This window comes from Sycon ciliatum, chromosome 5, assembly GCF_964019385.1.
Source record: "Sycon ciliatum chromosome 5, ocSycCili1.1, whole genome shotgun sequence".
NCBI lineage: Eukaryota > Metazoa > Porifera > Calcarea > Leucosolenida > Sycettidae > Sycon > Sycon ciliatum.
In genome coordinates this window covers 33,985,061-33,995,856 of record NC_088647.1, presented here as the reverse complement: position 1 = coordinate 33,995,856, position 10,796 = coordinate 33,985,061, and the positions used below count along the sequence as shown (strand labels likewise).

Genomic DNA, 10,796 nt, shown 5'->3' with positions numbered 1-10,796 from the left:
AAGACAGTCTGTATTTATCGCTGAGGTACTGTATATCCAAAGTCAAATGACCGGTGCAGTATTATTGACCTCCCCCCCCCCCCCCCCCCCCCCCTCATGCTTTTAGCGCGTACATGCACTGTTCACGTTCATGTACACACCACCATGGCTGCTGCATGTTCCCATTGCGTGCACCACATGGCTTTTAGTAAAAAAACAAATAAATTAAAAATTAAAAAACAAAAAACACTGTCAGCATGGACCAGCAGTGCTTGTGGTTGCTTTGACCTCTCAATGGATTTCAATATCCGCTACACTAAAAGTGCTAAAACAAGCACAGTACAACGACATACGCAGCTGACGCCGGTTTTCAACGGAACAAACAACCTCTCCCAATGCATGTACTCTTAGCCGCAACGCGCCAATCCAACAGCCAACAGTTCATTAGAGTTTGGAGCGTATCCATATTACGTTTGTTCGGAATTCCTAAAGAATATAATGTTCAGAGCATGGATGTCCGTGCTGAGCTACCAAAACAGCTCTTTCGCACACATCCAACACATAGCAAACACGTTTATGTACAGATGTCTAACTACAAACAAGAACAAAAAAGCCTATACAAAAAATGCATAGCTAATACAGAGCTAGAAAAGTCTTATATACAGGGGTACTAAATACAACTCACTCTCTTCCACTCAAACAGCAATTGACATCAATAGGAACGGAGGCAGTACCAGACGTAGCACTGCGATGTGAGATTGATGGTGTGACTGGAAGCTTAGGGCAACTGATCGATCAACAAACTTCAACACGGTAGCCAGCATGTAGCGATCACTTTGGCGTCGCCTGTCCAGCCTTTTCTAAGACCATCTTTGGTGCTGCGTACATATTTCCAACGGCGGCCTGAACGGGAATGTCAGAAAAAAATCAGATCCTTTTTTTATCCATACTGTGGGAGTTGAAATGTTCTACGTATAAAGTCTACAGGAGTGTTTGTGGTGAGGCAGGTCCAGTTGACTGCACCAGCAGCACTAGTCGTAATACAGTCCCCTGCCCCCCCCCCCCCCCCCCCCCCACCCAACACACCCACACACATAATCCCCCCCCCAACACCAACACCACACACACACACCCACACCCACACCTTGAACCTTGAACGCCCATTGCCGTAGCAATGATAGCGATGGCTTCCTCACGCTGAGGCTCTAAACTCGAAATCTGCAGTATGGCGCATGCCGCTTGAGGTCACCAAGACCACGGAACACTCTGTCACAGCGGTAGTTGGGGCACGGGATGTCTGGGGCTTCCTTCTCGACCCTCTGTCGACAACACTGAAACCAGGTGGATCTCTCCTGCGCTGTGTCATACCAGTCCGCTTCAGGCAAACCGATGACAGCAAAGTCCGAGGACACAACATCCCGCCAGCGCTTCTTGGGACCATGTTGCGGGCGTTTGCAGGGCAGTTCGCCGAACAGCATCTGCTTGGGCAGCCGGGTCTCCTTCATCCGTGCAACATGACCAAGCCACCGCAAGCGGTGCTTCCTGATCACATCGGCCATGTTGACGTCCACCCCTGCCAGCTCACTCAGCGATGCTGACGACAATCTCTCCTCCCATTGCTCACGACGAGAGATACCGAGAATTGTGCGAATACACTGATGGTGAAAGGTGCACACACACACACACACACACACACACACACACACACACACACACACACACACACACACACACACACACACACACACACACACACACACACACATATCCAGATGCCTAGCATACAGCATACAGCATAGCACTGCTTACCTGACGCTGGACTAACGCCAGCATGTCGCGTGCACTGACGAGGAACTCCTCTCGGACGACTGGTTTGCCGCTGGCCAGCTCAGAACGGAAGTCATCTCGAACACGTCGTACAAAGTAATTCCTACACATCACCAACACGACGGGGAGGACACACCAACAACCACGATCAGAGCAAGAAACAGTTCCATAGAGATGCCAGAGAGCCTATTCCTGGGGTTCCTGGACAGTTGAAAGTCCAGTGGTCACCATAAACTGAACAATACATAACTGCTTGAGGATGCACAATCTAGTCAGGTCATGATATGATATGAGGTTCCAAGGAGCAGAGCAGATACATATGCATCACATCATGTGGCAGTCAGGAGTCCAACCATGCGGCGCCTGCACACCTTAGCTGTAACCGCCTGCACACTGCTACATTGACTGTGAAGGGTAAGTCGTGTCACTATGGAGCATTCCGTTGTGATACCAAATGTCCAAATGCACAGTCAAAGCAGGTGACAAAGTGGCAATGGTTCCTGTGTGTGTCCGCATGTCTTTCAGGCAGTCTAGATTCATATCCGGGGCCTTTCCGGGCGCACAAACGCGGTAGCATGCAAGAAGCATGCTTTTTTTTTAGACAAGAGCATCATCATTATCATCAAGAGTAAAAAAATATTATCATTATACATGTATTATTATCATGAATCTGTTATTATGATCACAGATAATGAGATTGCGGGTGCCAAAAGGGTTTTGTTTTACTGGGTTTGCATTATTATTAATTTGGGTACAGTATCGCATTTATTGTGCTCGTTTTCGCCCGTAAAACAGGCTTTCATGCCAAGAGTCCATAAACAAGAGTATGCAACTGTGATCTCTTTTCTATGGGCCAGATGCACGGTGCGCTGCCTTCATTACATCATTCAGCTGCAGCCCGCGAACTGCGGAAAATCAAACATCACACTTTCCCTCTGGTTTGAAATGAACTTTCGTACAGAACTGGAGTTCATGCGCCAAAAGTTAGAGATCGCATAGGTACTGGAACGAACCGATCAAAAACGGATGGGCTCGTAAGAGAAATTGTGGGTTTGAGTGCATGCTCTCAGTACGCGAACTAGATGGCTCAGCCGGAAAAGGCCTCCTAGACGTGGATGACAGCATTGGTGACGCCAAAGTCAGAGATGTCCTCAAATCGAAGCAAATCGAATCATCCGGATAGCGCACCACCCAGCATGGAAGCACTCGTACAAGGTGACATCCCTATACCGCTCCATCCTGCGAGGTTTGAAGCTCTGACGCCGCGAGGCGTTGTGCGGAAAGCTGTACTAAACACACAGGGCGCAGCAGGGCCTTCTTGAGTCAATGCAGACACGGGGCGTTGGATGTCCACAAATTTTGCAGGTGCCTCAGATGCTCTATGCGCAAGGCGACTGACAACGCAGTATGTTGACCCGCTGGCTCTGCAGGCCTACCTGGCTTCACGGCTGATCCCTCTGGAGAAGAACCCAGGGGTGAGGCCTATAGGCGTTGGAGAGGTCCTGAGGCGAGTCCTGGAAAGAACATCCTACGCATCATCAATCACGACATCCAGGTGGCCGCTGGCAGTTTGCAACTCTGCGCCGGACAGGATTTTGGAATCGAGGCAGCGGTGCATGCACTGCAGGATGTCTACTCCAGAGATGATACCGACGGCATCATTATGGCGGATGCTGCGAATGCGTTCAATAACCTGAATCGCAACGTAGCAATACGCAATGTCCGCCACCTCTGTCCATCGCTTGCCACCGTGGTGATAAACACATATCGGCAGGCCAGCAACTTGTACGTCACAGGAGAATGCATTTTGTCAAACGAAGGAACCACCCAAGAAGATCCGCCGGCCATGCCACTTAATGCCCTCGGAGTCTTGACGTTAGTGCATGCAGTTACTAACCCTGGCGTATGCCAGCTCTGGCATGCAGATGATTCTTCGACTGGTGGTCAACTGGTTGCGCTTAGGTCTCGGTGGCACAAGCTGCAGTCCAAGGGAGCGTCGTTTGGCTACCATCTTAATGTTTCGCAGTCTGTTCTGGTCGTGAAACCAGAAGCGTATGAGGATGCTGTCCAGCAGTTTGCGGACACCGGCATTCAGGTCGCGTCATCCGGCAGCCGCTACCTGGGGTCTGACGTCGGTATCCCCGACTTCGTCCAGGATTATGCACAAGAGAAGGCCAATCAATGGTGTGCGCAGATTGAGTCGCTCTCTTCAATTGCTCTCTGCCAACCTCAGGCAGCTTATTCGGCTCTTGTCCGTGGTTCATCACATCGGTGGACGCCGCTGAGCAGGTGCATCCTGATTACACTGCTGAAACGAGCATTACTGGGTTCTATCCTAACGCACAGGCTACAGTCACCCGAAATGCGTGCAATCAAAACACGTGCAAACCCCTGCACAAGTCCAGTATACACGTATGTGCATTGTACTACAATTTTTAAGGGCTACCTTCGCTCACGTGCAGAGCTGAGGTAACAACTGGGGAAGAAGCAATCACAACAAGAAACTTACTCTGATTCATTACTATGCGACAATCCGTGTCCAGGGGATTTCACCTCCAATGTACCCTCCACTCCCCAATCTAATCATTCAAAATTATAATCATTGGGCATTCAAAATAATTATAATTTTTTTCAATTGTAACACCACTCACCTAAAATTGTACGAGGAAAACTTTCCACTCTCCCTTAGGAGCTGTCTGTAGAGGCTAAGAAATACCTTGGCCTCGGAGGCCGCCATTTCGCTATCAACAACAGAGAGCTCAAGTCCACTGACACAGCAAGAACCGATTGCACAACCTCAAGAAATGACAATAATTATTTTTTGGATGGGTGTCGATGTCGTTGATTTTCCGTTCGTATGGGTCACAGCATGAGTCCATAAACTGTTTATGCACTCTTGGCAAGTAGGGATTTCAGTCACGTGATCTGCGGGGGCAAAAGTACCTTGACACGCATGCATGCTTTTTGAATGCCAGGCATGGCACAGCTCAGCGCGGGGTCTTCGGCGTAGATTTTAGGTAGGGAAAGTGAGTTTATCGCTATTTTTATTGGCGCACCGTTGAAGAGTAGGTTTCAAGCTTTCGTTTGGTGCCTCACACGGCGAATTCGTGCCGATATTACGCATCTCGATAGATTCTTGTAGATTTCAATGTCGCTTTTGAGGTGTTTGCCTTGGTTCCACGCTCAAGCGGCAGTCAGAATCAGATTTTACGGCATCGATTTAGTCTAGGTAGGTTCCTTCAGACGGCATGAAGGGTCGCGCTCGGTCGCGGAAATTGTTTTGAAGTTGAACGCCATGACACAGTATGGAGGTGGAGAAGAAAGACGATTAACTTCCGTCTTCCTCTGTGTTCATGGTGTTGTCCCAGGCAGTTGAGGAATGGCCTAGTAGTAGTTGAACTCTCGTTGAGGGCGAGAAGCAAAAATGATACCAAGTAGAGTTAGCATAATTTGATTTTGCTAGTTGCAGTCGTGGATGGAAAGGATTTCGAGACGATGTGAAAATTGCCAGGAACAAAATCGGGCGTATCAGAGAGTGGAGAAAAAATTTGCTGAAGAACAAGGCAAGTGACGACCTCAGTGAATTACTAAGTCATCCTTTTGAACTGCCTCTCAATCAAATTGTAAAGCAGATAACCACACACTGAACGAAAAATCGTATATTGTGTCTGATTCTTGTCCAAGAAAGAAACATTGAACTGCAAGGAAAATTGTAGGCTGCAAGGATTGCAAATTGCATGAATTGTATAAGTTTGGAAAATTATATCAGTGTTATCAAATTTCCACACCTGAGCAGTCGTATGTGCTGAGGTGTGGACATTTGCAACAGTTCATGTCCATGCTGGACCAGCCGTTGATATCAGTGCTGAAGCAACAGTTGATGTTGATGCCGGCGCAGCAAATGATGGCGCTTTGGAGCCCGCACCCGGCATAGCAGGTCTTGACCCTGTGTGTGGCACCAGACTTGATCTTCCATGTGTCATACAGGTGCGTGGTTGTTCCAGGCTGTTTTTTACTGAACTTATCTCTTATAAATACTCGCCGCTGGCTGGCTTCTGTGTACAATACTCAATAGCCTCTAGTAAGGTCGTTGTGCGGCTAATGTGCGTCTCTGACTCGTTGCAGCCGAAAACGGGCACTGTGTGACATCAGAGCTTGCTGTCTGCTCCTCTAGTTTCCCACATGCATACTATATAACTTAAATGTTGCGTTTGCCGTATTTCTGTCATATTCCACCTATTACCATGTTGAATTATGCGTGAAATATACTGTTGCTAGGGCCGTTGCTAAGGACGCCATTGTTGCGGTCATTTGGAATTTTGAAAAAAAACTTTTATCTTCTGTTCCGTCACAGCCAGGGCCATCCTTGATCCAAGTTTGGCCACGATCGGATGAAGTTTATTTGTTGCTATGGTGTTGCTAGGGAGTATGGGAATTCCATTTTGTGCCATCCTGCAGATCCAATTTGTATGTGTGTTCATCAAGGTTGGTGCGCTATGTTTGAATGCTCATAACTTTGGAAATACTGCTTGGATTCCGTTCAAATTTTCTGTAGACAGTCCTTACACATAGATGCTTCAGAAAAACTTGTTAGTTGGAGCAAAGCGCTGCTCAGAAAAAACCGCCTGAAATCCCTACTCTTGGTCACAGTGTTGGCAGGATTTCACCTCGTAAACTGTCGCTAATCCGACTTCAGTGGATGATTCCAACGTGAATTCCACCCATTTCCCCAACTTCCCTTCTAAACCTTCTGCGTCAAATCGTCTTTTGCTGGTTTTACGAGTTTACTTTGAAGTTTGCTGCTTGGTCGTACAACGACTTTTTGAGTGAGTCATTTCAACATTTTTCTAGAAGCTTTTGCCAGTTTTGGATTTGAGTTTGCAATTTGTTGAGAAGACGAAAATGGAGGCTTCACCAGAATGGATGTCGAAGGCCCATGCTCTTGGGGTAAATGAGCTTGATTGCTTAGAGATCATCGTGTTAGGATGCTAGAGGTTCTGTTTATGTGTCCATGCAGACCTCGATCATGGCCGTTCAATTTGACGGCGGCGTTGTATTAGGTGCTGACTCTAGAACGTCAACAGGGTAAGACTAAAAGACTTGTGGAGTCCGCTGGGACCCGTATGAGCTACCACTTGTTCAGGCGAAGGCTTCATTGGACAGCAGGATCTAGAGAGACATTGATTTCTCATTGAGCATATGTATTTGGAAAGCCTGAAACGTACGACGTTCATTTGAAAACTGTTTTTCAAATGTTTCAATGGACCCAAACTATTCAATTTTCCATTCCACCAGCGCTCACCCACCGTACCAGCTTTACTCCTATTGACACAAGTAGCCTTGATGGCTGCTCCTGGGCAGACTCGCTACACAACATATTATGCATGTTCAGATATTAGTGCCCAGTACAATATTGTAGAAATTTGAACACCACATTCCAAGCTTGCACTGCAGTGCAGAACAAACGTTTCATGACTTGTGTGTTTGTAAGGAAACTCTCACTTACAATTATTGTAGAGGGAATTATGTTCTCCAACACGTGCGTTTCATTGTATTTGTCTGTCCGGTGTGATCCAGGTCGTACGTCGCCAACCGTGTGACGGACAAGATCGCCGAAGTCTCCAGCCATATCTTTTGCTGTAGATCGGGATCTGCGGCAGACACGCAGGCCATTACTGGCGTCGTGAAATACGAGCTGGAAATGCTGGAGTAGGTTGCCACTGGCTACTGTGTGTTTAGATATGCATGTGTATTTGCCGTGCAATCAAGATGGCTACAGCAGTATTTCTTTGGTTTACTCCGTGTGTGTGTATGTGTGCGTGTGTGTGTGTGTGTACGTACGTGTGTGTACGTGCATACTTAAAAGTATGTGTGATATGTCTCGCATGTGTACTTTCATATCTCTCTACGACCCTAAGGACCTTTTCATTGTATTTCCTTGTCCAGGCTGGAGCTAGAGGACAAGTCAAAAGTATCGCAGGCCGCTCACATGTTCCGTAAATACTGCTTTGAGTACCGTGAGTCTCTCAGTGCCGGTATTATCATTGGCGGCTGGGATAAGGCCAATGGCGGACAGGTCAGTTACTGGACGGGTGTGTCATTTCTTTGCCTGTTTAATCTGTCTTGGTGTCCGCAGGTGTTGGATAGAGAATTCCCGGAATGCTCTGCTATTCCTTGTCCGCTGCTGGTGCTGATGTTACTGATGCTGATGCCGATGATGTTTCTGTTGTATGTGGAGCAAGGCTGGGGCCCAGCACCCGTACTCGAACTTATATCCCATTTGGCTTTCTGGAAACAGGTCGATATTGATTTTGGTCGCTGCGTGCACCTTGTGTGTGTTGTATGTGTGTGTGTCTGTCTGTCTGTCTGTGCGTGTGTGTGTGCCGGTGCATGTGTGTATGTGTATTGTGCAGGTGTATTGCATCCCGCTTGGAGGAATGTTGGTCAAGCAGCCATTTGCCATTGGCGGTAGGTTCCTAAGCACTGCAGCACTGTACTTTCATTCCGATAGGATACTTCCATTTGTCTCTGCCATCCGACTGCTTCATATCACTCTGATGGCTCGGTCTCACTATGTCAGAAATGCACCTTCTGTGACAATACAGCTAACTAGCCAGCATCAGATGCTGCAGAACTTAATGCTCACTTTTCTCAGCTTTATTTTGCGTGAAATGTTTGCTCTAAGTGATGGAAATTTAGGGTTGCTGCACGCTTCCTGCTAGAGTCTGACCCCTGGCCCTGCGTGGGCGACGACGTAGTGCGACTTGGGCCTCACTCATGAGTCATGGTGTGTGTGTGGGGGGGGGGGGGGGGGGGGGGAGGGGAGAGTGTGTGTATGTGTGTGCGTGTGCATGTTTGTGTGTGTCTCTGTGCCTACTGATGCTAGTACACTAGTGTTAAATTGCATTTCACACACATCATGATTGTTGTTGTTGTTGTCACTGATATTATTCCCCTGTCCCCAGGTTCCGGTAGTACGTACATCTACGGCTACTGTGACTCGGCGTACAAGGACGGCATGACACGGGACGAGTGCGAGCAGTTTGTTGTCAACGGTAGGTTGTCCTGACCACTTCAGTGCATGCTGTATGTTGCTACTGAAGTAGAGCACTGTCGGGTGCCGGAGACTTGGGAGGGATGGGGGGGGGGGGGGGGGGGCAGCCTCCTAGCCTGGGGCCGTTCTTTTTTTTCATGTACTACACTCTAGTCTCTATGCACAGTTGAGTCACCGCGTATATATAGTATGCTGTGCTTGGTGAAATTATAGCCTGTTCGTTCTTCAGCACCCAGCAGTACTTTAGCTACCTCGGTGATGCTGTAAGTCAACAAATATTCGGCGCATATTTATTTTCGGCTATTTTCGGCCTGATCATATTTGGCCGGAAATTTGTTTTGCAAGTTTCAGTGTGACAGTGTATATAGGCAGCCGCAGTACAGGCCGAAAATATGTTGCAGCCGAATTGTGTTTTAGCCCTGGGGGCCGAAAATTTGTCGACTCAAGCGGGATTCACAGAAGCTTTTTTGCGATGCGACACGCGATGCGACGCGATCTGCGACGGACGCGTGCGATGCGAACTCGCGAAATACCATTCACAGAAAAAGTCAGCGATGCGACAAATTTTTGCAAAGTCTTGCTGATTTGAGTACGTCACCATGATATTTGCGCGGTTTGGTACAACCTGTACAAATTTATAGGCAACTCTTGCACCTTTGTACAACTTTGCTGTAGAAAAGGTCAAAATCGTACGCCAAATCGCTTGTCGCATCGCATCGCATCGCAAAAGTTGAGCCAAGCTCAACTTCTGCGATGGCCCAGTTGCGGCAGTTGCGTGGGGTGCGACATGGCTGCGATTTGGGGTTTTCCCGGTTTCGCGCCTGTCGCATCGCGTGTCGCATCGCAAAAAAGCTTCTGTGAATCCCGCTTTACAGTATCGAACCTCTCATCACCCTAAACACGTCCACCCATTACGGGTGATTACTCGACGGTGTACTAACTATACTAGTTGTAGTTGCGCTCACTGAAATCAGACCCACAGTGCAAAACTGGTGCCCTGGACCAGTTCTGAGTACATCACTGTATTTGTACATGTGTATGACCAGCGGCATTCACGCCACTTCCAGGGCGTCAAGGGGTCGGATTTCACCGGGCACAACTACTAACTGTAGTTTTCCTGTCGGGTGGTGTTTTAGGATCACTTTCGAGACTATTTCTCGTCCGTTTGTCTGTTTACACCACAGCCCTGTCCCTAGCCATGAGCCGCGACGGCTCATCGGGCGGTGTGATCCGCCTAGTGACGATCGACGAGAGCGGAGTGGCACGGCGAACGCTAACCGGCAAGGAAATCCCGACGTTTTACGAAGGCTAGAAGACCAACGACACCGGTGCGTGCTGCTGCCACCGACTGACCATTTCTCTCGTTGCATTCTTGTGTTTGCTGTTCTTCGCCTCCGACTCAGCTTGGCAGCTGTGGCTGGATCTTAGCTGTCCTCTTTTCTTTTTTTTGAGACGCGCCTTTTTGGAACCCACATGACAATGTACAGTGCTTTCCCGTCCGTGCTTTTATCCCGTCACATGACCGCACACCAATCTCATAGCTTGCATTCTACCTCCGCGGAGCCGCATATCATAGTTTTATAATTCAAAAATCGGCTCACCCCGTTCTTGGCACGCGCAGCATCGCTTCTCATGCAGTGTATTGAGCTGCGCTTGTCGATTCGCTTATGTTGTACAGCAAACGATTGACCCATATCATGATGTATGTTTTCTGAAATGTTCTCTCCGAAAAATATTTACGTGACCAAGTGCGTATGATGGGCACCTAGCTGTAGCGGACATAGAACTCCGCTGGGAAGTCAAGCGGCCACGGGGCGCTGGCCTTGCAGCCGTTGGCACCAGGGAGTCGTAAAATACCGGTATTTTACGACTCCCTGGTTGGCACTGCTTGTCCATTTTCACCCTGTACTGGTACATGTACAGTGCATGTACGCCC

The 10,796-nt window shown here is 48.3% G+C and overlaps 2 protein-coding genes across 2 annotated transcripts; one reads left to right on the top strand and one right to left on the bottom strand.

Annotated features, from left to right (window-relative positions):
* Window positions 1-423: 423 nt before the first annotated feature.
* Window positions 424-4,637, bottom strand: LOC135818426 (LYR motif-containing protein 4B-like). Its single transcript, XM_065331797.1, has 3 exons — window positions 4,458-4,637; window positions 1,789-1,909; window positions 424-882 (listed from the first exon to the last, which is right to left on the bottom strand). Exons 1-3 carry the CDS (start codon window positions 4,541-4,543, stop codon window positions 811-813), a joined length of 279 nt encoding a protein of 92 aa, XP_065187869.1. The 5' UTR covers window positions 4,544-4,637; the 3' UTR covers window positions 424-810.
* Window positions 4,638-6,642: 2,005 nt separating this feature from the next.
* Window positions 6,643-10,595, top strand: LOC135818425 (proteasome subunit beta type-6-like). Its single transcript, XM_065331796.1, has 7 exons — window positions 6,643-6,753; window positions 6,824-6,891; window positions 7,384-7,515; window positions 7,753-7,882; window positions 8,220-8,274; window positions 8,772-8,861; window positions 10,045-10,595. Exons 1-7 carry the CDS (start codon window positions 6,709-6,711, stop codon window positions 10,170-10,172), a joined length of 648 nt encoding a protein of 215 aa, XP_065187868.1. The 5' UTR covers window positions 6,643-6,708; the 3' UTR covers window positions 10,173-10,595.
* Window positions 10,596-10,796: the final 201 nt, after the last annotated feature.